General features: G+C 41.3%; 1 protein-coding gene, 1 long non-coding RNA gene and 1 pseudogene across 5 annotated transcripts in view; 2 read left to right on the top strand and 1 right to left on the bottom strand.

The window, feature by feature from the left end:
* The window catches only part of LHFPL3 (LHFPL tetraspan subfamily member 3), a 577,332-nt gene extending 560,943 nt beyond the window's left edge, over positions 1-16,389 (top strand). For all 3 annotated transcript variants that reach the window (XM_060632275.2, XM_060632277.2, XM_060632276.2), the window contains one exon: positions 16,032-16,389. In XM_060632275.2, the coding sequence (XP_060488258.1) occupies positions 16,032-16,060 (29 nt within the window). In that variant the 3' untranslated portion in view covers positions 16,061-16,389. The remainder of the gene's footprint in view (positions 1-16,031) is intronic.
* On the bottom strand, positions 5,661-12,965 carry LOC132679091 (uncharacterized). 2 transcript variants are annotated; one of them, XR_009609962.1, is made up of 2 exons: positions 12,792-12,965; positions 5,661-6,194 (listed from the first exon to the last, which is right to left on the bottom strand). It is a non-coding gene; the product is annotated as an uncharacterized LOC132679091 (long non-coding RNA). The 2 variants fall into 2 exon arrangements; XR_009609961.3 differs by lacking the exon at positions 5,661-6,194 and adding an exon at positions 11,749-12,298.
* A 7,088-nt stretch (positions 16,390-23,477) lies between the features above and the next one.
* Positions 23,478-23,911, top strand: LOC132674481 (mitochondrial import inner membrane translocase subunit TIM14 pseudogene; annotated as a pseudogene).
* Positions 23,912-27,986: the final 4,075 nt, after the last annotated feature.

The following is a 27,986-nucleotide window of genomic DNA, read 5'->3' as shown; positions in this document are numbered from 1 at the left end:
ACACTCGACTGACTGAGTCACCCAGGTGCCCTACATGACCTTGTTCTATGCAGTTCATGCCTCTGGTGTCACTTTCTTTTCTTAAAAGGACACCATTCCTATTGGATCAGAGCCCCATCTTTGTGACCCCATGTAACCCTCATTACCTGCTTAAAGGCCCTATCTCCAAATATAGTCACATTTGGAAGTTAAGGCTTCACCATGTGAACTTTGGGGGACATGATTCGTTCCATAACTATGCGTAAGGCTCTTTTCTAGAAGCACCAGAGGTTTGGAGTGCCTGAGTGGTTCAGTGGGTTGAGTGTCCATCTCCTGACTTCAGCTCAGGTAATGATCCCAAGGTCATCTTATCGAGCCCCCTGTCAAGCTCTGCATTGAATGTGGAGCCTGCTTAAGACTCTCTCTCTCTCTCTCTCTCTATCTCTCTCTCTCTCTCTCTAAGAGGAAGGAAGGAGAGAGGGAGGAAGGGAGGGAGAGAGGGAGGAGAGAAATGAAAGAGGGAAGGAAAGGATAAAGAAGCACCAGAAGTTTGCTGAGCGTCTATTATATGCTGAACCCTGCTTGGGTGTTTGGGACACAGGCTCACCAGCAGTGGCCTTTGCACTCACAGTGCCCACTGTATTGAAGGACTAGGCTCTGATAAGGGATGATTGAGGCACCCTGTGGGCCTTCCAGGGAAGCGACTTGAAATGAGGTTTGAAACATGAGAGGGTGTTCAGCAGCTTGAAAATGGAGGGAGGGCATTTCCAGCAGAAGGGATGAAAGCCAGGAGGATCCATTCTGAGGCCTGCAGGTCACATTAAGTGAGGGGAGCACAGTCTGAGGTGAGGAACCAGTGAGGGGAGGTTGGAGCTGTGAAGAAAGGCCATGGAAGGCCTTGTGGGTGATGTTGAGCTACAAGATCCATTCCATTAGCAAAGAGTCTCCCCTGAAAAGTTTTAAACAGAGCACGACCTATTCAGTTCTGCATTATAGAAAGCCCTTAAACTCTACAACCCAACTGATCTGTGGCTCTCCCTTACCATTCTGTCATTCACGGCTAACTGATGTCAGCCAATCAGTGATGGATCACATATTTACTAAATGCGTTCATTCTTGGCTACTTCTCTAAAGGGGACGGTGGAATGTGTGTGTGTGTGTGTGTGTGTGTGTGTGTGTGTGTGTGTGTGTGTGTGTGTGTATGCACGTATGCATGTTTGATTAGACCTTGATTGCCTTCTAGACTCCACAGCCTACTTCCCTTTGGTCTAGAGAGGAAGCTTACATCATACTTGAATGTCTTATTTCAGTACAGCAAAAACCCACATGGATAATTAGGATCAGGGCTATTATTTGTGGTAATAATGACAATGTAAAGCCTTGTGATCCTGAACTCTCTGCCTGCTAAAGTCTCACTCAAGCCCATAGGTCCATATCCTGAAGAACAAGCGAGAGGTGTTGAAGAGTGGTGCCTTACCATAATTTCACAGAAGCCTGTAGATTAGTATGAAAGAAGACAAGAGAGCATCAGTTCAGTTTTATTAGGTAATAATTAGCAAATCCCTTCTGATAACACTGATTTTAGCACTCTCTAAGAATATTTATTTGTTTATTTATTTAAATGTTTTATTTATTTATTTTCAGAGAGAGAGTGTGTGAACGGAGGAGGGACAGAGAGAGAGACACAGAATCCGAAATAGGCTTCAGGCTCCAAGCCATCAGCACAGAGCCCAATGTGGTGCTTGAACCCACGAGCCGTGAGATCGTGACCTGAGCTAAAGTTATTCAACCGACTGGGCCACCCAGGCGCCCCTAAGAATTTTTTTTAAATAGTCCCCTCCTCTGACTTCGGCTCAGGTCATGATCTCACAGTTTGTGAGTTCGAGCCCTGCATTGGGGTCTCTGCTGGCAGCACATAGCCCACTTAGGATCCTCTGTCTCCCTTTCTCTGTGGCCCTCCCCTGCTCACGTTCTTGCTCTCAAAAATAAATAAAACATTTAAAATAGTCCCTTCCCTCTTATAAATTCTGTGCTAAAAGAGTACAGGCATTAAATAAAGCAATCTGATGCCCAAATATGGACATATCAATATATGTCATTCAGGTAATATATTTAAAAACAAAATCTTCCCCCAACCCAGAAAATTTCTCCATAACCGTAGTAGAAAAAGAAAAAGGGTTTTACTACTGAATAAGCATTAAACCGGAATGTGACACACAGCACATGTAGCCTGCTAAGAGGTTGCGAAGACAGAGTGAAATTTCACCTTTTTATGTAGCCAAGCAGATGCAACCCATTACATGCATGGTGTCAGGATAAACAGTGAGTAGTCCTCAAGACCACTGATTATAGATGGTTCACCCTAGATTGAGCTGGTTAATTGAGGGTGACCATCTGTATTAACTGGTTTTATGCACAGGAAAAACAAGCTCCCCTTTATGACAGAGGTAGTTCTGCAACGTATAGCAGGTGCTGCTGAGGTAGGCCCGCTACCCCCACAGAAACCGGGAGACAGGACAGTGCTCGCCCTTGCTGTTTACATTTCAGAGACATGGCTCCCGTCCTTGAGAAAGACATTCCTGAGTCCTAAAGCTGTCAAGAGCCTTATTTGGTTTCTAAAAAGATTTACACACGTTTCAGACACAGAAAATTTGCAATTGCAAGATTTCAAAATCCTCTAAGAAAAGTAGAGGGGCTAGGTGGGGACCCAGTAAAACTCCACTTCGCAGCAATAACAATTGCAATAACAACTAACAGTGCAAATACTTAACATGGTACTCACCATGTGGTAACTTATTTCATGCCCACAACGGCTCTGTATGCAAGGCTTGTCTACCTTCATTGTACACATGAGGAAATGAAGCCAGATCCTGTGCTCAAGGTCACAGAGCCAATAGGTAGTGAAGTTGTAGTCCACACCCAGACAGTCTGTGGCCATCGTCCCCAGTCTGAACCCTGGGGCCATCTTGTTTCAGGGAAAAGTAACTGCTTACAGGATTTACTGTTGGTTAGTGTGTGTGTGCATGTGTGTGCGTGTGTGTGTGTGTGTATAGTATTTCTGGAATGACAGAGTGCTACTTATACTATTGTGCATTTTCTTTAATGTTTATTTTTGAGAGAGGGGGAAGGGCAGAGAGAGAGGGAGACAGAGGATCCAAAGCAGGCTCTGTGCTAACAGAGCCCAATGTGGGCTCAAATCCATGAACCATAAGATCATGACCTGAGCCAAAGTCAGACACTTACACCGACTGAGCCACCCAGGTGCCCCAACTATTGTGCATTAAAAAAAAAAACAACCTGCCAACATTTACTGAGCTCTTTCTGTTTGCACAGTTTGCCCATTAAGTCCTAAAAACCTTATAAGCATCATCTTGGTCGGTCATTCTGGTCAGGACAGCCTTCAAATGAAGTACAAAAAGATTAAGGAACTTCTCTAAAATTACCGAACCAGTAGACGGTGGAATTAGAATTCAAAGCTAGAGAAAATGGCTTCAGAACACATACATTTAATCAATAAACAATATGCCTCCAAGAAAATGAGGAAATTTATATTATCAAGGAAGGCCAGTTGACTCTCAAGATAGTGTTTGGAGAAGAGAACACCTGTGAATCTGAGCTTGAGAGAGAGAGCAAGCACACCTCAGGGAAGAGAAGTATGGACAGAAGCAAAGAACAGGAAAATGATACAAATTATCAGTCTTTCCCTGAACAGGAAGGAGAAGCAGCTTAGAGGAAAGTGTGTGAGGCTGAATATTCAACGTCAACAGAGACAAATTTATTATTTTGTGAAGCCAACACATAGTTGGATTGCATGATTTGCAGTTTCATGTGTGGTAATACTCAATTTGGTTTTGCTTTTATTTATTTATTTACTTTTTAAGTTTATTTATTCTGAGAGAGACAGAGACAGCGTGAGCAGGGGAGGGGCAGAGAGAGAGGGAGAATCCCAAGCAGGCTCCGCACTGTCAGAGCAGAGCCCAATGTGGGGCTCAAACTCACAAAACTGTGAGCTCATGACCTGAACCAAAATCAAGAGTCAGATGTTCAACTGACTGAGCCACCAGGCACCCTGCTTTTGTTTATATTTTTAAGGGATGTCATGACCACATAGTGAAGTGTTAGTCATGAGCTAGGTCATAAAATGGAAAGGCTAACCAATCATGAAAAATTTCAGAAGATCCCATAAAAGTTGCTAAACTGGGGATGGCACATTAATATTGATTGACACCAGGTTATGGGGTGCCTGGGTGGTTCAGTCAGTTAAGCATCCGACTTCAGCTCAGGTCATGATCTCACGGTTTGCGGGTTTGAGCCCCGCAACGGGCTCTGTGCTGACAGCCCAGAGCCTGGAGCCTGCTTCGGATTCTGTGTCTCCCTCTCTCTCTGCCCCACCCCTGCTCATGCTCTGTCTCTCTCTCTCTCTCAAAAGTAAATAAACATTAATAAACATTTTTAAAAATTTTTTTAAAGATTGACACCAGGTGTATTCTTGTGAAGTGCACTGAGAATTCAGGATGCTTCACTCTTACTCTGCCAGGCATATTTTTGGGGGGCTTGATTAGTAAAAGCCTTTCAGCCTGTATACAATATGGAATGGCTCCATGTTAAAACTGGACGGTGAATATTATTGGGATTAATACATCAACACAAACATTCTATCGTCAACACATCTACCGAGGAATTGTGCCTGTTTTCTTGGTGTGTAATAAATCTACGGTATTTCTTTATGGGGCCAAGAAGAGGAAAAAAAGAAATGTTTGTGAATTAACAATCAAAATTCCTTCTCATGAATTAGTTCCTAGAAAAGGTCACACAGGAAAGCCTCGTGCCTGATATCAAAGTCCAACTACAAGAATAGCACAGAATTATCAGCACCTGATCCTTACGCCACTTTCTGCCCCTCCTCAGCCAAGAAGATCTTGGCCAAGAGAACAGTTTTAGCAAATATCTTTCCTGTGTTAAAATCAATATGTCGTATCGAAAAGGAGGTAGGAAATTAAAAAAAGAGATAGCAAGAAAGGCAGAGAATATAAAGGTGTTTTGTTTTAAGAATCTAGGGGAAGAAAGGAAGGAAATGTGGTAGGACTGTCTCAGATTGTACGTTTTTGATTTCCCAGATACCTCTTTACACACATAAATGTATATTTACAGCTGAGTTTTAAAATCTCTATCTTGCGGGCTCAGGGCCCAGGAGGAGAGGGCCCCTCCCACACCTCTGCTCCTTCATGGTGCCGGAAGGAATGGAAAGCCTCTAAAAGTCCACACTGAGGTTGCAGGTCACTGAGTACCTCTGCCAGTCGCTAAAGATTTGTTTGGCCAGGTTTTTCATAGATTCCTGTGCCTGGTCTGGTTTTATTCATTTCTTTAACAAACAGTGTTTGAGCACCTATGGTTTACCGAGCGCCTCATTAAGCTGGGAATACAGAGATGAAGGGGGCATAGTTTCTGACTCAGGGGGTCACTTGGCATCACCTGGGAGATAGTTGGACACGCAGAGTCTCAGGCTTTATAAACCCCAGGTGTACTGAATCAAAACCTGCATTTTTAGCAAGATCACCAGGTGATTCTTAGCCATATTGAAGTTTGAGAAGCACTGACTTGGATTATTAGCAGGGACAGAGGAGTCCTTTCCTATTTCTTAACTTCTCCATTGTGTCGACCGAGAAAGAATTCCCTGAAGATTTAAGCCAACAAGCATTTATGTGGGCATTAGAATTGCAATTCAGGAGACACAGACTCGGGTGGAAACCTGACTCTTGTTCTGAGGTACAACAGAAGGGGCAGAATTGTAAAGCCTAAAGGTCATAGGTCCAGTTCTCATTCAGGTCTTCTATACAAAACAGAGATTGAGAGTAGGTTAACTAGGATTGGTTGGGATGATGTGCAAATGAAGGATGGAAACCAGTCGATTAGTTGGTCCCTTTTGGAAGCATGCTCAGGATTCAGGTCTCATGGTGAGGAGGGAGTTAAGTCCAGGCTGAGGGCTTGCGGCTGGCAAGAAGTTCATGGTTCCTGCGATTCATGGTTCCTGCGATGCACAAATTCCTTCTCCCTTTTGGCCTCCTGAAGGCTTGCTGGCTGCATTTTGAAATCTCCCTTCATAATTGGCTCAGAAGTATTTACTGATCACCTGTCATAGATCAGGCTCTGAGTTAAGAGCTACGGGTACACTGGTGAGCAAGACAGAGGAGGTCCTGAGAGCCTGGGCTCACATTCTAATATGGGGGGAGGAGAGAAGAATAGGAAACAAGAAAATAGGTGGATAGTTAGATTGTGAGCAGTTCTGTGAAGCAAACAAACTATCAATATAACAGAAAGAAACCAGAATGAACTCTAACAGGGAGAGTGGTAACTTCAGGAGTAAGTTATTTCCATTTTGTATCTTGCTTTCTGTTCTAAAAAGGTAAACAGTCAGTGCTCCTACCTGAAAAGAGCCAAAGATTATAATTTAGTAGTCCCCCCCCACACACACCCTTCTCTGCAGAGGTTATGTTCCAAGACCCCCAGTGGATGCCTGAAACCACAGATAGTATCAAACCCTCAAATACATATATATGTTTTTTCCTAATTTTATATATCTGTGATAAAGTTTATAAATAAGGCACAGTAAGAGATTAACAACAGTAATAAAATAGAATAATTATAACAATACACATCATAAAAGTTATGTGAATGTGGTCTCTCTCAGAGTATCGTGTTGTCCTGTACTCATCCTCCTTGTGATGATGAAAACTGGTAAAATGCCCACATGATGAGATGAAGTGACATGAGTAACGCAGCCATTGTGACCCAGTGTTAGGCCGTGATTGACCTCCTGACCCTATGTCAGAGGGCAGTCATCTGCTTCCAAAGAAATGGAAGCCACAGTAAGTAAAACCACGGATGAGGGGCAACTCCTGTACCTTTTCCTTCTTTCCTTTCTCCCAGCTCCCCATCCCTCTGCCTCAGTAGCGATCACTAAAACTACAGATGCCTCCAGGCAGACACAGCCACATGCACTAGCTCAATCCCAAATAAAAATTTGGATGCAAAGTAAATTATAGCACCCAGAAAGAAGGACTGGTGTTGCCTGTCCGGTTAGAGTAAGAAGACATTAGAGAGCATGGATAGACTGGTAACTGGCAGGTGGCTTCCTATCCAGCTGTGTTCCTGCAGCACTGCAGGCAGGGTTAGGGACTGTCCTGGTAGAGGCTGATGAGTGGGAGGGTGGCATGCAAGTAAAGATGAATTAGACCCTGGTTTTCATCAACCCACTGGTCAATTACACAGCAAACAATTCTAACAAACTCAAACCCTCTAATCACTTACAAAGTTAGTGGTAATCAAACGGCAACCAAAATCAGTATTAGATTTTTTTTCTGAATTCAGCCCCAGAGTATGTTGTGAGCATGCATTTACCTTCACAAATTCAAACCCCCTGCAGTTAGACCAGTTGAGGGACAAACTAATGATTGCCCAAAGAGAGCCTATGGATAGAACAATAAACTGGAGGTTGGGGTTTGAGGTATTGCTTCTCTAGAAATAGTGTCAGGAAGGAAAAAACAAGTCAAAGATGGCAGGACTCTCTCTGACCTGTGAGTATTGTGCCTGCCGTCCAGCCACACGTGTCATTTACAGCATACTTAATACAGCAAATCTAAACCACAACTGGAGAAAGGGCTTTGCCCGCTGTTCCAGTTATGTATTGCTGTGTTAACAAACTCTCCCAAAACTTAGCGGCTTAAAACTTTGTCAGAGTTTCGTTGGAAAGGAGTGCCTGGGTGGCCCAGTTGGTTAAACATCCGACTTCACCTCGGGTCATGATCTCACGGTTGGTGGGTTCAAGCCCCCCCCCCACCACCACCGCGTCGGGCTCTGTGCTGACAGCACAGAGCCTGCTTGGGATTCTCTCTCTCTCTCCCTCTCTTTCTGCCCCTTCCCCACTTGATAAACATTAAAAAACAAAAAAACAAAAAAAAACTTGCCAGTACTCAGAAGATGCTCAACATCACTAATGCTCAGAAAACTGCAAATCAAAACCATAATGAGATATCACCTCACACCCATTAGGATAGCTACTGTTGAATTACAAAAATTCAACTGAGTAAATTTTAAAGATCTAATTGTCTTTATTAATCGATTCATGAGTTGGGCAGCATCTCATCTAGCAAGTAGAGGAGAACTCCAAAGTGTACAGAAAAGAAAATGTTTTTAAAGAGAGAGAGCAGGAAAAAGGAAATTATTAGCAAAGAATCCATTGTTTTAGGCAAGGTCACCTTCCTAACGGGAACAGAGGGGGTCTATCAGTAAATTCCCTTCTGCTGACAGGCAATTCCCATGTTGACTGATTAAAGGTTAAAATTGCAGTTAGGTTGGGGCTTCTGGCTGGCTCAATTGGTGGAGTGTGCAACTCTTGATCTCAGGGTTGTGGGTTCAAGCCCCATGTTGGGTATAGATATTACTTAAAAATAAAATCTATTTTTTTAATGTTTATTTATTTTGAGAAAGTGGGGGGGGGGGGGGGGAGAGAGAATACCAAGCAGGCTCCATGCTGTCAGCACACAGCCCATCCCAGGGCTTGTGAACCCATGAACCATAAGATTATGACCAGAGACAAAATCAAGAGTCAGACACTCAGCCAACTGAGCCACCCAAGTGCCCCCCCAAAAATAAAATCTTTAATGAAAAAAAAACTGCAATTAGATGAAGTATTAATTCTTGGTTTACTGACTTGGGGCCTTAACCTAACTGATGCCAGGGCGCCTGGGTGGCTCAGTCAGTTGAGCATCGGACTTCAGCTCAGGTCATGATCTCATGGGTTCCTGAGCTCAAGCCTCACATCAGGGTCTCTGCTGTTGGTGCAGAGCCTGATTTGGATCCTCTGTCCATTCCCCTCTCCATACCTCCCCCGCCCATGCTCTCTCTCTCTCAAAAATAAATAAACATTTTTAAAAAACTGATGCCATTTTGGGCCTGTGGTTTTATTTTTAACATGGCTGTCCAAAAAAAAAAAAAAAATAGAAAATAAGTGTCAGAGAAACATGAGGAGATTGAAACTTTTATGCACTCGGTAGGATTGTAAGATAGCTCAACAGTATGGAAGTTCCTCCAAGAGTTAAAAATAGAACTACCCTATGATCCAGAAATCCCACTTCTGGGTATATATTCAAAAGAATTGAGAGCAGGGTCTTGAAGAGGTATTTGTACATCCATATTTATAGCACTATACCCCAAAACTGGTGTCGCTTTTTGGTAGGTGTTGAGCCAAAGGATACAACCAAAGCCAAAGAGGAGAAAAGGAAGGGTTGTACTTGCAACAAGAGCACCAGGGATATTTCCCAAAGTAGTATCTCCCTGAACAACAAAATTGGAGACGTTTTAAGCCAAGGGTATGTGCACGGAAGGACTTCGCAAAGGGGTGGTCCATATGGCATTGGGTCAAAAGTTACCCTAGGTTAACAGAGTCCAAGTCCTAGGTGATTGAAATCGCAAGACCAGCAAGGGTCCACATCATTAATTCTCTGACTGGAATTAGTCCAGTGTTCCAAGTCCTCAAAGGAGTTTAAATACTGCAAAAAAACAACTCAAGAATGTGTGTTAGGTTAATTTTTTTAGGTTCTCTCCTGGCCTGGTAGTGGCTGTTTGTTTTTACATTCTTTTGTTCCCTTAAAATCATCAACTACTAAAGTCTATTTTTCTACAATTTTAACATAACCCAGAAAGTTCTGCAAGAATGCTTGGGCAGGTAGTGCTGGTCAAGCATAGATTACAAAATAGTTAGGGGTCTAAAATGACTTTTATTATGTCATGAAAGTGTCAGGAGCAAGAATTCCTGTCCCCTCAAAGGTCATTCTAGCTGGACCAAAAATCAAGTTGACATGAGACAAATTAACAGGAGAAAATCAAATTTAATAGGCATATGCAGGGAATCCACATCAACAAAATCAAATTTCATAGATGTATGCTCAGGGATCCACATAGACATGGAAATCCCAAAGACAGTCAGGCATAATGGGGTGTGTGTCATTCTGAACTAAGGAGAAGGGGGTAGGGGCCTGGAATATCCGAGGAATATGCATACAGGGCAATAAGAAGGAGCAGATGTTTGGTAATTAGATGTTTGCCTTAAGTGACCATACAGATGGGTCACTCAGATAAAATTGATCTATGTTAAAAAAGCTTATTCTGGGGCTCCTGGGTGGCTCAGTCGGTTAAGTGTCCGACTTCAGCTCAGGTCACGATCTCACGGTCTGTGAGTTCGAGCCCTGCATCGGGCTCTGGGCTGATGGCTCGGAGCCTGGAGGCTGCTTCTGATTCTGTGTCTCCCTCTCTCTCTGACCCTCCCCCATTCATGCTTTGTCTCTCTCTGTCTCAAAAATAAATAAACATTAAAAAAAAATTTAAAAAAAAAACACAAAAACGCTTATTCTGGGAAAGACCCCCAATTTAGATTCTGAGTGGTTAAGGAAGGGACAAAATGTTCTCTTGAGCCTACAGAGTCTCAAGTGTCTTCAGCTCAAAATAATCCCCATGCCAAAATGGCACATTCGGGGGGGGGGGGGCTATCTTGAACCCCCTCAAAAGCTAGGTCTCATCTTTCTTTTTCCGGAGACCCCCAATTCTTTCTGCTTACAGCAGCACAAATTCACAGTAGCCAAAAGATGAAACAACCCAGATATCCATCAATAGGTGAGTAGATAGATAAATTGTGGCATATACATACAATGAAATATTAGTCGGTCTTTAAAAACAAAGGAAATCCTGCCACATGCCACAACATGGATGAACCTTAAGGACCTTACGCTAGTGAGATAAACCCGTCACAACAAGACAAATACTGTATGATTCCACTCGTAGGAGCTATCTAAAGTGGTCCAGTTCATAGAAGAAGAAGAAAATGGCAGTTATTGAAGGATAGGGGAAGGGAGAAAAGAAGAGCTGTTGTCTAATGGGTGTCGAGTTTCAGATTTGCAAGATGGAAACGTTCTGGAGATCTGTTTCACAACAATGTGAAGGTACTCCACACTCCCGAACTGTATACTTCAAAGCAATTGAGATGGGGAGTTTTATTTTATGTGTTTTTTTGCCACTACGACAAAAAATAAACCGCCAGTACTCTTAAAGCCCAGATTCAAAGGGAGGGGAACATAGAGGCCACCTCTCAATGAGAAAAAAGGTAAAGAATCTGCAGCCATCTTTAATGTGCCCACCATGGAGCACATCACGTGGAGAGCACCTGCGGACACAGATAGTGACATATTATGTCCAGGGGGCTGTTTCAGCCTCCCCGAGAGGAAGGATGTTGGAAGGCTCTCTTAGAGGTGGGTGCAGTTTGAAACAATGGAGCGGGAAGAAATGGCAAAGCTTCTATAGCCAATGAGAAAAAATGGCCTGGAATGCCTCCCTTCCTCATTTTCACAACAAAGATTCAGCAAGCCGTTCTACTAAAGCCTGACCGCTCCCACCAAGCGTTTTTCTCATTCAGACAGGCTGCCCCCCAGCTCTCCTGACGGTGGGGGCTCCGGGCCCTAATTGAATAGGTTGATAGGAACAATCAGCAGAAGCGGACCACAGGAGACCTTTCAAAGCCCGCAAACACATAGAAAATTCAACAACGCAGCATTTAGATAGTCTGGACAATGTGGCCATTATAAATGCCGCTCTCATGAGCAGCGATTCAAATGACAGCTTCGAAAAGGATTTGCAAAGAGCCCTTTAGAAATGGAACATGGGCAACTCAGAGCCCATGACGTGTTACAAGGACAAACCCGACTGAACAAAGATCCAAAGCAGCGTTGAATGGCTTATTTATTCAGTTCTGTTCTGTACGAACCTGGGAGAATATGATATCTTTTAAATTGCCTCCCCTGAGCTATGCAATAGCCATGGTGCATGGGAAATGTTAGCAAAATTCCGGAAAAAAGGGGGAAAAACCGATGTTTTACAAAGCAAAGATCACAGTGTAACCACACTAGGGCTTCCACGGAATTCTGCAAACTACCCTGGTATCTCATAGTCGTTGGTCTGAACGAGTAATGGCCACATCCAGAGAGGAAAACCCTGCCTTTTATCCTCTTCCACCTGCTGGTTTCCCCAAATCTGTCTGGAGGGCCAACCCTTTCCCAGCCTTCAGGTGGGAGATTCCTCACTGTGCATCCTAGTTAAGTTATTATGGTGGCATTCTAATTTTACCACTCCCAGCAAAGTGTTTTCCTGTTATGGTGTGGGGAGTGTTTGTATTCCGGTCACCACCAGAAGGAATATGCTGGTTATTTTTAGCCTTGCAGTCTGCAGAATTCTCAAGTGCCCTGGGGTTCCTGTTGCATGGTGGTGTCGTGCACTAGGAAGAAAAAATACACAGCGTTAGTAATGTCCAAGTAACTCAGACTCCAAACACATATTCCCAGGACGCCTCATGATCAGCAGCCCGCATGAGGAGAAGGCAAATTGAGGCATCTCATGTGCAAAATGTCAGGAGGCGCTCGGTCGTAAATCTTCTACCCTATGAGCCTCACTGGCCTCCTCCTAGTCCAGCCTGGCTCTGTGGCTTCTCTCATTTCCCGTTCACTCCTCAGCTCCCTGCCCAGCGTTGACACTGCTGGTGGGGAGTGTAGTTCCAGTGCTAACAATAGTCAACAAAGAAGAGAGCTTCAGAAGGAAAGGTTGAACAATCAATGGTAAGGCTAGTGAGGGATCCAATGAGGGATTTGGTCGCATGGAGGATATGAGTGACCCAAGATCACAGCAGATCCAAGAAGGGTTGGTGATGAATGACTCATCTTGGCCGGCCCCTAGACAGGTTAGACCCCAAATGGCAAGGTGTAGACAGGAACCTTGTAAGATTGCCTCCAGATGTTCCTTCTTACAAGAAGCCTCAGGATCTTCCCAGGGAGATGCCTATCCTACAGGAAGCGTCCTTCTCCTCCTCAGGCTTGGGTATCGGTGCTCTGGAGGCTGATTAAAGCCTTTACCCACCCCCACCCCCAGCCCCAGCCCACCTCCGTGGTCTGCTCTCTTCCCAGCCCACTGTGATGTCATAAAGCCAATTTAGACAGCTTAGAGCCAGGGAAAGGAAGAATCACCGGTTCCTGGATGCCAAGAAATAGTTCACACCAAAGCAGGCTTTCTGTCATGAAATCAGGGATATATTTATTTGCAAACATCAAGAAAGTGAGGACAACCCTCTTGCCTCCCTCTTCCCCTGCATCACACATATATGGCCCTGTCACTTCCATATCCTACTGATGGGATTTTAGAGTGATGAGAGGGTCTGGAGCTGACAGCCAAGAAAGAATTCTTGAGGTGCCTGTGGTGCAAAAGGGAATTTTATTAAAGCACGGGGATAGGACCTATGGGCAGAAAGAGCTGCACTGGGGTTGTGAAGAGTGACTGATTATACACTTTGGACTTGGGGGGGTAAGGGCAAAAGGGAGGCCTCCAAAGGGACTTTCATATGCTAAAGAGGACTCAGAAGATACTGGAGGCCTTGCTATTGTCAGGCTAAGGTTGTTTTCCCTCTAGTAAGGCATTAACATTAAGATAGTAGGGAGTTCCTGGAGAAATGTTATACTCCGAATTTGCCTCCAGTATTTGCAGATTATAAAGAAATTTGATTTTACCTACCATTTCCTTCTTACTTTTGTTCCCCACATGAGGGGACAGTGATGTTGGGATTCCAGGAAACTGAGTCTACAGGTTTCTGGAGATTTGGCGATTGATAAGATTGTCTTTTTCTTGTAATTTACTAAGACATTTGTAAACTGATGGAGACTCACATCCTGTATGACTGTGATCTCTATCAGTTGACTATTTGTTTTCTTTCCTCTCCTTTGTTCTTGGACAGTCAGAAGTGACTGAGGAATATCACACATATCTCACTGTGGTTGGGGGGTGGGGAGTTAGCTTGTGCTTTGTCCTCAGCCTGCCTTATGCTCCCTCATCACTACCTTCTCTTCCATGTGCATAGCCACTTTGCACAACCCATTACCCTGTTCTCATTCATTTATTTACAACTCACACCTACTCCTTCCTCTCCCCCATCCCAGCTAGCACCTTTCATAGATCTTACTGGAAACCCCAGGCATTGAGCTTTGTGAATTTTACACAGAAAAATATTCAGAGTGAAGAATGCTAGAGAAGTGGAATTATGGACCGACACACCTGACTTTGAATTCTATCAAACAAGACCATCTCCAGGGCAGCAAGCAGAGACCTCTCAAGGTTCAGAAGCACCTATAGCTGTGTGTAAAACCCATGGGTTGCTTATGCTTCTTTTAATAATATCAAAGGAAAGCATTCCCTTCCATAGGGCTTCTACTAGCATGATGCAATCTCAGAGAATCATTACAGATTAATCATCGTTACAACGGGATCATATTTCGGTTGTCCCCTGTGTCGTCTGGGTTCATTAAAGTAACTGAGTTCTCAAGGAGAGAAGTTCATTAAAATTGTAATGTGTACTAGATATTTTAAGGTATTTTAAAGTGTACTGGAAAACTATAAGCATTTATCTGAGAAAAAACAGAATCTTCCAGAGGTTTCACTAGCACTCATTCAGAAACTATAATCTTGTGATGTGGAATGAGGACTATCACGGAATAATGGACCAGTTGTTTTACTGTTTGAGTTTTCAAGTGCTCTGTGATACAAACCCAGCAGGCTGTTTCCTTTCAGCCCAAATCTGGCCAGTTGGTACATTTGCCCATCTTCACAGGTTCTAAGGGACTCTTACACCCTGGTTAACAGTGCCAAAGTCTGTGGAGATCATCCAAAGAAAGGAGGTGGTTGTACTATTTGTAGTCTAGTTGTATCAGTACAGGCATAGTCCCTAATACCATGCTGGAGAAGAGGAAAAGCAGTGTATCCCCTGAGAATTTGTCCTAAAGAAAGAATTTTAAAGAACAAATAGAACTTTATATGCAAAAACATTTATTCTTGATAACAAAAAACCGAGAAACCTTGGGGCACTCACGTGGTTCAATTAGTTGAGTGTCCGATTTCGGCTCAGGTCATGATCTCTCAGTTGGTGAGTTCGAGCCCCACGTTGGGCTCTCTGCTGTCAGCACAGAGCCTGCTTCGGATCCTCTGTCCCCCTCTCTCCCTGCCCCTCCCTGGCTCGTGTGCACGTGCACACTTCCTCTCAAAAATAAACATTTTTTAAAAAATGGGAAACCTATGGAGCACCTGGCTGTCTCAGTTGGGTAAGCGTCCAGCTTCAGCTCAGGTCATGGTCTCACAGCTCATGAGTTCAAGCCCTGCATCAGGCTTTGTGCTGACAGCTCAGAGTCTGGAACCTGCTTCTGATTCGGCGTCTTCCTCTCTCTCTGCCCCTCCCCTGCTCATGCTCTGTCTCTCTCTCTCTCTCTCTCTCTCAAAAATAAATAAACATTTTCCAAAAAAATTTTTAATGGGAAACCTACCTACAATCTGACAACCGTCAAACAATCAAGATGGGATACTGAGCACGGGGTGAAAGGAATGAGAATGGAATGGAATATTCTGGAGCTATTAGAAATTAGATGCTGATGCTGCAGAGTGGAAATGTAGAAAGCTGTTTTTCATATAATGTTAAAAATGTCATCTGTACTGTGATTCCAACTGTATAAAAGAAGTGCGCATTTAGATAAAGAATGGAAAGACACACGGGAATAAAACGGTGTCTCTTTTTCAGCTGTTATAATGTTGATTGTAAAATAAATAACACTTGGAAGGAAAAGGAAAACGCTCCAGTGAGACATTTTCTGTGCCAGGCAGAAAAATCGTGATGTTTGGGATCATTTCGCATCCTTCCTTGCTCCTTCAAAGCAGCCTGTAATCTTCACCCAAATGTGGAGAGTACATATGTCTGGGTTATGGGGGGCCCCCTTGCCGGAAGACCGTGCTATTTGTTTATGGAACAAGAGCCTCAAACTTTTCAGTCTTCTTTGTTAACAAACCTAAAGTGCATCTGAACCATTTGCTGGTGTGGTTTTTCTGTGACACCCTGCATAAAAATCTTGCCGACAGAAAATGATGCATTTTCTTCTTTCTCTCTTTTTCTTTCTCCTCCCCTGCCCCCCTGCCCCTTTCTGCAGTTCTGCTAAGCCAATATTCTCTAGAATGAGCACAAAACAAATCAAGTAACAGCTAAACAAATCGAATAAGAGCTTTTGTACATCAACATCAAGAAGGAAGACTCTTGGGAGAAATCAGAGTACAGAGACGGATCTGGACAAGAGTGAACCATCTACTTGTCAAAGCACTTTCTAAATCTGGACTGGCAGAGATGGGAGTGATTTTCTGGAAGGAGATGTGATAATGGATTAAACACCAGCTCATTGGAAACTATCACTGAATAAGATCAGACCGCATTCATGAGAAATCACATTCAGGAAATATTTTAAGGAAGAGGAGTATAAATGTGCTAGAATTAACATGTAAAATATATATGTACCAAGGTTTGTAAACTGTCCTTTTTTAATCCAGCGGAAAACAAAAAGCTTTAATCTTTCAACCTTATTTGAAAAAAGGCAGTCAATCCTAAATTATTCCTATCTCAATAGCCAAGAGGCTTATCAAACATCATTCATGGAGGAAGCATCTTAGAAAATGCCTCTGCGTGTTTTCACATGATCTTTGGTTCCCCATCTCTGCCATGTGTTTCTTTCACTGTGTAATTAGTTACAACTACTCGGTTAAGAGATGTAACACTTCAAGCTTTTTACAGAGTCTGTGTTCAGTTTAATCTGTCTGTACAAGTTATTAATGAGAAAGTGTTTTTGACATATACTATAACTCCATCGAGATGTATATTACAGGAAGTACACCTTAACATCATAAGTTCCCAAGCAACATAGATATCCCTATCTTCCAGGAAACAGTATCAAGGAACTCTGAAAAATATAGAAAGCTCATTTTTACCTTGGATGCTCACATGTAATATATAGGCTGCTATCAAATAAATACCTTTTTCTAATTCTCCCTAGTATATGCATAGGAATTGAATATACTTCATAAGAAGGCATCTAAAATCCCTCCTTTTTTTTTCTATTTCTTTGCCATACATGTCATCAGAAATCCATATCCTTTTTACCCTTACTAATAGGTACTTGTTTTTGTTTTGAAAAAAAAATCATTCCATTAAACCTATTTCTAAATTATAGTAAGTGGTACTAACAAAATAAATAATAATTTAATAGCCTTAGAAATAAATGAATATATACTTATACAGGTCAAGAAACTTGGTAGGAGTAAGTTGCCTATTTGTTTACTAATGTTGGTTTTTTCAAGAATGCTCAGATTTCTTTTTGTCGGTTGACATTTGGAAATAGTTATAACTGGTCACTTGTCTTCAGCAATCTTTTGCTCCCGGGCTTCCCCCACTATCACCCTCATCACAAATCCTGCCAATATGCAACAACAGAAAAATATGTAATATTGACCTGGCCAACTGCTTGAGAATGAACATGAGCTAAAATGTATATGCAGGGGGTAATTGGTGTGAACTAAACCACGTTCTGTACGTGAGCAGAAAACATGGACGTGTAGAATGCCTTCATTTTTAGACTCAAAATTAAGATCAAATTAGCATCCATCACTGGAATACCAGATGGAGGGTAAGACAAGAAGTGATACAGATCAGAGTCGATGTCTCGTACCCTGTCTCTATTAAGACAACACTCTCATTCTTGCCAAATGTTTCTAGTAGTAGCTATCTTTACACCATGAAGGAGATTATGTTCTAAATGGCCAAGAGTATATTACAAGTATGCTCAAATGAGTGAGCCCCAAATCACGAAGCTATGGATTTTCTAAAGAACCAAATTAAGGGAATACTTATTATCTCTAAAGTGTTAGTCATTCTGGGAGTTACTTGTTGCATTAAATAGAAGCTCTCCCACTGCATTCAAAGCACCCTACTTACTAAATTTAATTACACACAACTTTTCAAGAATTCATCTTTTAGTTAAAGGGAGGTACCTCTCTATCTACAATAAAATTAGAAGGTGTTGGTTTTCTCTAATCCATGTAAATTACAGATTCCATTGGGAGTCCTGCATCACTAGAAGTGGTGTTTATGAAAATGAAAAAGTGCTTCCTATCCACACACAAATGTTTTTCAAAAATTTTTTTCCATGAAACCTAAGTGTAATTTAGCATACCACAGTGCTCTGAAGATGGGTCATTGATGATGTACCATTTGTACATAGGTAATACACATGTAAATCACTAAGTGTTAAGTATAAGAAGTATGTTTTTATCTTTTTTAAAAAAAAAGTGACTCCCTTTCTCATTCTGTTCTGTTGTATTGCGTCCAAAAAGTTGTGTGTAATTTTTTTAAGGTCCAGGAAATGTAAAGAAATTTGTTGGAATATCTGAATTTCTGTAAAAAATAAAAATAAAAATAAGATTTTGTTATTTAGAAGATGGCTTGGTGATGTGGCACACGCTCAGTCCACTCAGTGTCTTTGTCCAGTGATCCAGCAGCAAGTTAGGATTTGACCAAAATCGGTATCCTCAGGAAATCTCCTTTCTGTCAGATTCCATAATATTCACCAACAGCAGACATTTATTAGGTATCCAGGACTCTCGTGTAGAAGGCATGATTAACATCTCCAAACCTCTTCCAGCCAATATGGACATAGATCAAGCTAAATCTTCATATACTCAGTGGAGTGAAATCAGACTATTTGATTTGAATAGCCAGACTATTCAAGTAAAACGTGACCTGAAATATCCAATTAATTGCTCAGTCTCCACTTTGCAAATTGATTTCTCAGACATGAGCAACCCTTTTGCAACTGTTCATATTGAGTGTGTGCTGTCTAGGTGAGTTCCAATGCCAGATCTTTCACTTACTATATGGTTCTGAACACCTCTAAGCCTTAGTGACCTTATCTATAAAATATGGGGACAGAAATATGGGGCGCCTGGGTGGCTCAGTTGGTTGAGCTTCTGACTCTTGATTTCAGCTCAGGTCATGATCTCACAGTTCATGGGATCTAGCCCTGAGTCAGGCTCTGTGCTGACAGCATGGAGCCTGCTTGGGATTCTCTCTCTTCCTCTCTCTCTCTTTCCCTCTCTCTCTTTAATAAGCATTAAAAAAAAAAAAAAAAGACCCAGGGGCCCCTGGGTGGCTCAGTCGGTTAAGTTTCTGACTTCGGCTCAGGTTACAATCTCACAATTCATGAGTTCGAGCCCTGTGCCAGGCTCTGTGCTGTCAGCTCGGAGCCTGGAGCCTGCTTCGGATTCTGTGTCTCCGTTTCTCTCTGCCCCTCCCCTGCTCACGCTCTCTCTTTCTCAAAAATAAACATTAAAAAAAAACTTTAAAAAAAATGGACCCAATAATACCTGGCCCCATAGTGTTGTGAGGACATAAATTATAGTGTTATTATGCTTGACAGGTAAGAGATATTCAATGAATGTTAATTCCTTGCCCTCCTACCACATGCAAGACATCGAAGGATGAAATGAAACATAAAATACAGCCTCTTTCAAAATGCTGAAGATAATTAGAGTAACATTTATGAGCAGGGATTGAAAATTCAGATGCCTACAGAGGCCAGGTAGATAAATAAACTGACAAAGCAAAGCAAGCTGGGTTAGGGAGATAATAGGAGGTAATGGGGCACTAGAAAACCCAGGTCCCGTCTAAAGAGAATAAACAGCCAATACTCAGTTCTAGTCCTTCACCAAATATGTAGTGAATCCCTACTATGTGCCAGGAACTGTTCTAAAGCCTGAGGCGATAGTGGTAAACCAGACAAAAAAGGTCCCTGCTCTCATAAGAGGTCTTCTGTTCTAGTAAGAAAAGAGACCATAAGCAGGAAAATACAGCTAAGAATCGATGCCCTTGAGAGTATTAAAATGTGGTGATGTGGGGGAGAAATGGGGAAGCTGGTCAAGAAAGGCAGCACTTAAAGCGAGATCTGAATGAGAATCAGACAGCCAAGTGAAGGAAGGGGGAAGATCACATGCCACACAGGGGGAGCCACAGTGTAAAGGCTCTAGGGCAGGAATAAGGTCACCGTGCTTGAGGAGGAGCGAAGCAGCAGAGGCCAGTGATGTGAGCTCAGGCCAAGGATGAGGTGGGCCAGGATGGTTGATACTGTTTTTAAGTGTGAGAAAAGCCATTTGAGGGTCTTCAGGGAGGCTGATGCAAGCTATTTTATTATTTTAAGGATTACTCAGCTTCTGCTTCTAGCAGTATAAACTAGATACTCTGAAACGCCTTACTTACACGATACTCCCAGGTCTTGGATAAATTACAATAAGCTTATTTTTAATACACAGCTTAGCTTGCAAGAAAGTAAGAGAAATCCCAAAGGCATTAAAGAAGAAGAATAAACTGAAAACGGAGCATGAAGTGTAAGCAAATGCAGAAACTGGGGATTGCTTGAAGGCAAATGCATTTATCACAAGACAGAGTAGGAGGCTGAGCCTTGGGCCACTGGATGAGTGGCCCAAGTGGATGAGTTAAATTTGAGAGTCCCACCCTAAAGCAGGACACTTGAAAATGGCCTCAACCTTCAACCTTCTACAAGGGTGGTCCAGGAAAAATGTTCATGCTAGCAAACAAAAGAAGCCTTGTCAAGAATTCTGTCTCCACATTCAATCTAGATGGAGTTGGTGGGAGACGTCAGGGGGAGAAAGAAAAAGAAGCATCATTACCCTCTGAAAATTTTAAGCCATGGATATGCCCCCACCCCCAAGTCTGGAATTCAATCTTACACTCTTTGTATGGTCAAAGAAACATCAAACCAAGAAATTAAAGAGCTTGCCAGAGCCCAGGTAGCTGGCAGATTCAAATACACATCTTTTCTGAAGGAAAGCGTCTTTATTAACGTAGATCTCACCAATTAAGCTCAACAATGTGTTCACAATCTTTTAATTACTAAACATAAAAATAAGTGATGAGAGAGAATCCTCAGAAATCATTAAGAATACATTTATTGCCCCACAGATTTTAGATATTGCAATTACTACGTATGGAATATAAAATCATGTTTTATATGTAAAAGAAATAATGATGGTATCTAAAACATGAACAATATGGAGAAGCCAGTAGATATAACCAACCAGGTATACTTGAAGAAAAAAAATTTTCTTAGAATTGAAAAAGGTAATCATTGAAATTTGGCACCTGGGTGGCTCAGTTGGTTGAGTGACTGACTCTTGATTTCGGCTCAGGTCATGATCTCATGGTTCATAAGTTCACACCCCACATCAGGCTCTGCACTGACAGTGCTTGGGATTCTCTCTTTCTCCCTCTCTCTATACCCCTCCCCTGCTTGCTCTCTCTCTCTCTTTCTCTCTCAAAATAAATAAACATTTTTTAAAAAAATCATTGAAATTTAAAATGTGTCATTTAAATATACATTAGGTATAACTAAAGAGAGAGGTTGTCAACTAGAAGATAGATCTAAAGAAATTACCCAGAATGAAATACAGGAAGCCAAGAGATTGGAAAATGAAAAGAAGTTCAGCTATAGAGAAGATATATATGTCTAATCAGAGTTCCAGTAGGAGAAATAGAATAAGGGAAAGACAGTATTTGAATAGAAATTGGCTAAAATTTTTTCCACAAACAATGAAGGGTATAAATCCACACATATAGGAAGCACAATAGATATCAAGCAAGACAAATAAAAAGTATATTCAAATATGACAGTAAAGTGTCTTTGGTCTTTGGTTTCTTTGGTCTACCAAAGAAAGAGGACCTACCATGAAAGTAACTGGAGAGAAATGACATACCACCCATAAAGGAATGATTTCTAGCCTGATAATAAATAGAAGAGACCTTAGCACATGTATCCAAAGGGCCAAAGTAAAATAACTACCAGTCTAAACTTGTGTTTCAGGGGTGCCTGGGTGGCTCAGTTGGTTAAGCATCCAACTTGTGGTCTCAGCTCAGGTCTTGCAAGTTCAAGCCCTGTGTTGGGCTGTGCACTGGGTGTAGAGCCTACTTAAAAAAATAAAAATTTAAAACTAAAAACAGAATAAAATTGTGTTTCAGCAAAGTCTTTATTAAGACCAAAAGTGAAATACAGTCATTTTGAGATGAATAAAACTAAGGGGATTACCAGCAAGAAACCTACACAGAAAGAATTTCTGAAAATGAGCCAAGAAGTAAGGTTTGAGATGCAAAAAAGACTAAGGAGTAGAGAATTTGGTACACATGTTGGTATAGCTAAACAAACATTGTACAAACATCTAATGTGTGGAATTAAAATAAGACAACTAATATTCTGTCTCTCCCTCTCTCTGCCCTTCCCTGGTTATGCAAGTGCTCACTCCCTCTCAAAATAAATTAATAATAAATTAATAAAAAGTAATAAAGTAGTTGTCTTATTTTATGGATATGCATAACAATACCATGTCAATTGCAATGAGATGACCAGAGTTCAAGGAATTTATGTTAATTGGGAACAGAGTTAAGATATAGATTAATGATAGTAATAACTAGCAATTGATTATTTATAATGTGCCAGGTATATGTAACAACTCATTTAATATTCACAACAGCCTTATGAGTGAGATACTGTTGTTATCCTCAGTTTACAGATGAAGAGACTATGGCACAGAGGGTTTTAAATAATTTACCCAAGGTCATACAGTTAGTAGCAAAGGGCTGGGTTCAAACCCAGATAACATGATTCTACAATTAATTTATTTTACTACCCTCTATGCTGCTTTAAAAAGTTCAGTATAGGGGCATCTGGATGGCTCAGTCAGTTAAGGGTCCAACTTTGGCTCAGGTCATGATCTCACGGTTCATGGATTCGAGCCCTGTGTCGGGCTCTGTGCTGACAGCTTGGAGCCTGGAGCCTGCTTCAGATTCCGTGTCTCCCTCTCTCTCTGCCCCTCCCCTGCTTGTGTTCTCTCTCTCTCTCTCTCTCAAAAATAAATAAGTAAACATTTTTTTTAAGTTCAAAAAACAAGTTCAATATAGGGGTGCCTGGATAGCTCAGTCAGTTGAGCATTCCAACTCTTACTGGCTCAGGTCATGATCCCAAGGTTGTGGGATCAAGCCCCATGTCAGGCTACGTGGTGAGCGTGGACTTGCTTAAGATGCTCTCGATCTCTCCCTCTGCCCCTCTCCCCTACTCTCTCTCTCTCTCTCTCTCTCTCTCTTTCTCTCTCTCTCTCTAAAAAACTAAAAATATAATAGTAATAAAATTTTTAAAGTTCAACATAAATGATAAATTTTAAAGTGAACAATAGAAGATATAGTTTCAAAACAATGAGGGGGGGTGGAATAAGAAAACAAAGGGGGCGGGGCACCTGGGTGGCTCAGTCGGTTGAGCATCCAATTCTTCATTTTGGCTCAAGTCATGATCTCAGGGTTGTGGGATCAAGCCCCGTGTCAGGTTCTGCACCGACAACACAGAGCCTGCTTGGGATTCTCTCTCACCCTCTCTCTCTGCCCCTCCCCTGCTCGCTCATGTGCACTCTCTCCCTCTCTCAAAATAAATAAATAAGCATTTTAAAAATAAAAAGAAATCAGGGGGTGGTGGCCATGTCACTGTCTGGTAGAGGCATGGAATTGGCGGCTGCTGTCTTTGGGGTGGATGAAACACGTTCTCCATGGAGGCTGAGGAACTGAGCCAAAGCTATGGCCAATACAGTGGTAACAGACTGACCATTGCTGCTGCAAGATTTGCAGGCTATTTTGCAACCCATGAAACATGGAGCCTCAGTAAAACAAATTTTTCAAAGTCCTCCAAAATCTGCCTTCGGTGGTGGCTATTCTAGGGGTTTGGGCTTTGGACCCCAAATGCCAAAGTGAGAGGCAGCACTAACACTTACTAGCCATAAGCCCTACTGCCATAAAGGAGAAACCAGAGATGCTCCTCAATAAATTATGCTTTTAAATAACCCAGACAAGGAAGGATCTCCTTATATAGCAGCCCAAATCAATAAAGCTAAAGATTTACTAGAAAGTCATGCTAAAAATGAAGTAAATGTGTGGTGAATTTTAAGTTCTTGTTTATGTATACAACTGCCAGCTTTTTATGATCAAATGCCTCAAAGCTAAAAAAAAAAAGAGAGAGAGAATGAGAGAGAGAGAGAGAAAAGTGTAGGAAAAGGAGAACAAATAAAAGGCCCAATGTAAGACAGAAGAAATAAAACCAAATTAGAAAACAAAATAAATAAAAATAGATTAAATTTGTCAAGGAGATTGTGAGATCGGATTTTTAAAAACCCATGAGGACACAGAAAAATTGAAAATAAAAGAATAGAAAAATATATCCTAGGCAAATATTAGCCAAAAAAAAGCTATATTAATAGCAGACCAAATATAAACAATACAAAATATTTTTAGCAATCCAAACAATCCCCACATGATAATGAAAGTTTCAATTCACCCACAAAATATTAAAATTCTAAGGTTGTGGGGCACTTGGGTGGCTCAGTTGGTTAAGTGTCCGACTCTTGTTTTCAGCTCAGGTCGTGCATGATCTCATGGTTCATGAGCTCAAGCCCCACATCAGGCTCTGGATTCTCTCTCTCTCTCTTTCTCTGGCTCTCCCTCACTCATGGGTGTGCTCACTCTCTCTCTCTCTCTCTCAAATAAATAAACTTTTTTTTTTAATTTTTTTTAACTTTTTTTTTTTTTTTTTTAATTTTTGAGACAGAGAGAGACAGAGCATGAATGGGGGAGGGGCAGAGAGAGAGGGAGACACAGAATCAGAAGCAGGCTCCAGGCTCTGAGCCATCAGCCCAGAGCCCAAAGCAGGGCTCGAACTCACAGACTGTGAGATCGTGACCTGAGCCGAAGTCGGACGCTTAACCGACTGAGCCACCCAGGCGCCCCTAAACTTTTTAAAAAGTTAAAAAAAGGAAAGAAAGAAAAAGGAACAGTACAGGCCAACTGAATCCTGATACAAACATCATTCTGAAATACATTCAAGCAAAAGTCACCACATTAAGAGGCTAAAAGATAAAAGCCGTATGATTGCCTGATAAATACAAAAAAAAATCATTTGATAAAACTTAAAGTCATCTACAATAACAAGAACTGTTTACAAACTAGGAATAAGGACAATATTCCTAAGAAACAATTTCTACCACACAATATATTTTTACTTATAATTGTGTCATATTAAAAGTAGTCCCTTTAAAATGAAGGACAAGACAAATAAGCCCCCCATCAGTAAATCTGTCCACATTACTGAAGGCAACACAGTAAAACAACAGAAAGAAATAAAAGATTAAGAATTTGAAGAGAAAAACAAAACTGTCACCATTTTAGGATTGTAATTACCCTTATACTAAACTGATAAGAACAGATACTACACTTGATCGTGCTAAAGGCCAAGAAGTGATATATAATTGCCCTCATAAAAAACAAACCAAAGCTACAAATAAAAATTATTAGAATCTGTAACAAAGTAACAAGATGGCTAGATTTAAAATCAATGTATTAAAGTTGCATTTCTCTAGCATAGCAGCAAGCAATTAGAAAACATAATTTCAAAAAATATCTTTAACAATAGCAACAAAAATCATGATACCTAGAAATACCTCTAGCAAAATGTGAATAGAATCTAAAGGGAGAAAATTAGAAAACTTCATTGAAAGCCTTTAACGATTGGGGCCCCTGGGTGGCTCAGTCAGTTGAGCGTCGACTTAAGCTAGGTTCATCTCACAGCTCTTGAGTTTGAGACCCGTGTCGGGCTTGTGCTGACAGTTCAGAGCCTGGCTCCTGTTTCGGATTCTGTGTGTGTCTCTCTCTCTGCCCCTCCCCTACTCGCACTCTGTCTCCCTCTCTGTCAAAATAAATAAACATTTTTAAAAAAATTTTTAAGACTTTAAAGATCTTTAAAAATATAGAAATACACTATATTCACTGATAGGAAAATTCAATATCATTAAGATCTGATTCTCCTCAAATTGTACAATCAAGAAATGCCCACCAAAATTCCATCAGAGCTGAAGAATTTGGCTGATTCCCAATTTTTGTGGAGGCATGAGGTACATGGCTGACTCAACCAGTAGAGCATGCAACTCTTGGTCTCAGGGTTGTGAGTTCAAGCCCCACATTGGACATGCAGCCTACTTAAAATAAGCATATATATGTAGATAGATAGATAGATGATAGATAGATAGATAGATAGATAGATAGATGATATATACATACATACATACATACATACATACAGATATAGATATAAATTTTTGTGGACGTACCAAATGCCAAAAATAGCCATGATGCTTCTGAAAAAGAACAAGGTGGAAAGGCTTGCTCAATCAGATATTTATTTATTATAAAACTATAATAATTAAGATAGACACACCAATGAAGCAAAATACAAAGCCTAGAAGTATATGAATGTATTTTTTTGAAAATTAATATCAGAAGAGATAGCACAATAACTTGGTTGGAAAAGTATATATTAGGGAGTAAATGGTGCTAGAACATTTGGTTGTTGTTGGGAGATGATTCTACTTGAGACTCATGTTTCTGCACGTCTTGTGAGCAGAGACACTAACTGCCTTTATTCCAGGCTGTCTTTTCAAGATTCTTAGTATAGCAAACAGCCTGGGAAGACAGAGATAAGGCCTCCCTCCAGAACAAAAGGTAGATTTGTTTACTGTTCCTTAATAAAGATAGTAACTCCCTGTAAGGCAAAGTCAGGTTTGCCTGACTATAAATAAATTTATAATTTATTGCCCAATTATAAAAGATTCAGGTTCTCTAAGGCTCAGGGTTCCTCTCCTGCAATGCAGGTATTATCCAGCCCTCTTCTCATAGCCCTCTGGGAATGGGACAAAGGGAACCAATGCTGACACGCTGCTTGCCGGGGCTGTGGGTGATGAAGTCCTTTGTCTCTGACTAGGAGTCTCATGTGTTCTGCCGGTATCCATAGACCATGGCAGTCCAGCTTCTTAGTTTGCAAATAGGGTTACGGTCACAGTGCTTCAGCTATCCACCTGAAAAAAAAAGGAAATTAGGGGTGCCTGGGTGTCTCAGTAAGTTAAGCGTCTGACTTGATTTCAACTCGAGTCACGATCTCACCATTCATGGGATCGAGCCCCACATCGGACTCTGTACTGACAGTGTAGAGCCTGCCCGGGATTCTCTCTCTTCCCCTCTCTCAAAATAAATAAACATTTAAAAAAAAGAAAAAAAAAAGGAAATTACACATCTGATTCGCACTGTACGCAAAAATCTCCAGATGAATTAAGGACTTAACAGTGAAAGGCAAAATTTTAACTTTTAAGAGAAAATATGGATGATCTCAGAAATGGGAAGGATTTATTGAACAAAACACAAGAAAACATAAAGGAAATCATTGTAAACTCCACTAGACTGAAATAAAGGCTTCTGTTCAACAAAATATTCCACAAAGAAAACTAAAAGCCATGAATTGGGAGAAGATGTTTGTTAAATATATTACTGGTAAAGGTTAACAATACAGAATACATAGAGAAATCTTAAAAATCAATTTCCTAAAAGCCAAAACAAAAATAATGAGCAAAAGATATGTATAGGAATTTAACAAAAAAGAAAACACAGGGGTCCTGGATAACTCAGTTGGTGGAGCGTGACTCTTAACCCCAGGGTTGTGAGTTTCAGCCCCATGGTGGGTGTAGAGATTACTTGAAAACAAAATCTTCAGGGGTGCCTGGGTGGCTCAGTTGAGCCTCCAACTTCAGCTCAGGTCATGATCTCACAGTCTGTGAGTTCAAGCCCCGCGTTGAGCTCTGTGCTGACAGCTCAGAGCCTGGAGCCTGCTTCAGATTGTGTCTCCCTCTCTCTCTACCCCTCCCCTGCTCATGCTCTGTCTTTCTCTCTCTCTCTCAAAACACACACACAAATGGCAAGCATGACAAGATATTCAGTAGTAATCAAAAAATGTAAATTAATTGCAAATGATAATGCTCATTTTATTGGCATAAATCACAAGTCTGACAGAACTGTTAGCCCGGCTGTGCAGCAGTGAGAGTTCTTATACTATTTATTGGTGAGAGTAAAATCTGGTATAATCACTTTGAAAAACAACTTGGCGTTTTCTTGTAAAACTGGACATTTGTATACACTA

Source organism: Panthera onca, chromosome A2, assembly GCF_046562875.1.
Source record: "Panthera onca isolate mPanOnc1 chromosome A2, mPanOnc1 haplotype 2, whole genome shotgun sequence".
Lineage (NCBI taxonomy): Eukaryota > Metazoa > Chordata > Mammalia > Carnivora > Felidae > Panthera > Panthera onca.
Note: the sequence above shows the minus strand (reverse complement) of the source record. Positions and strands in the feature narration are given on the sequence as shown.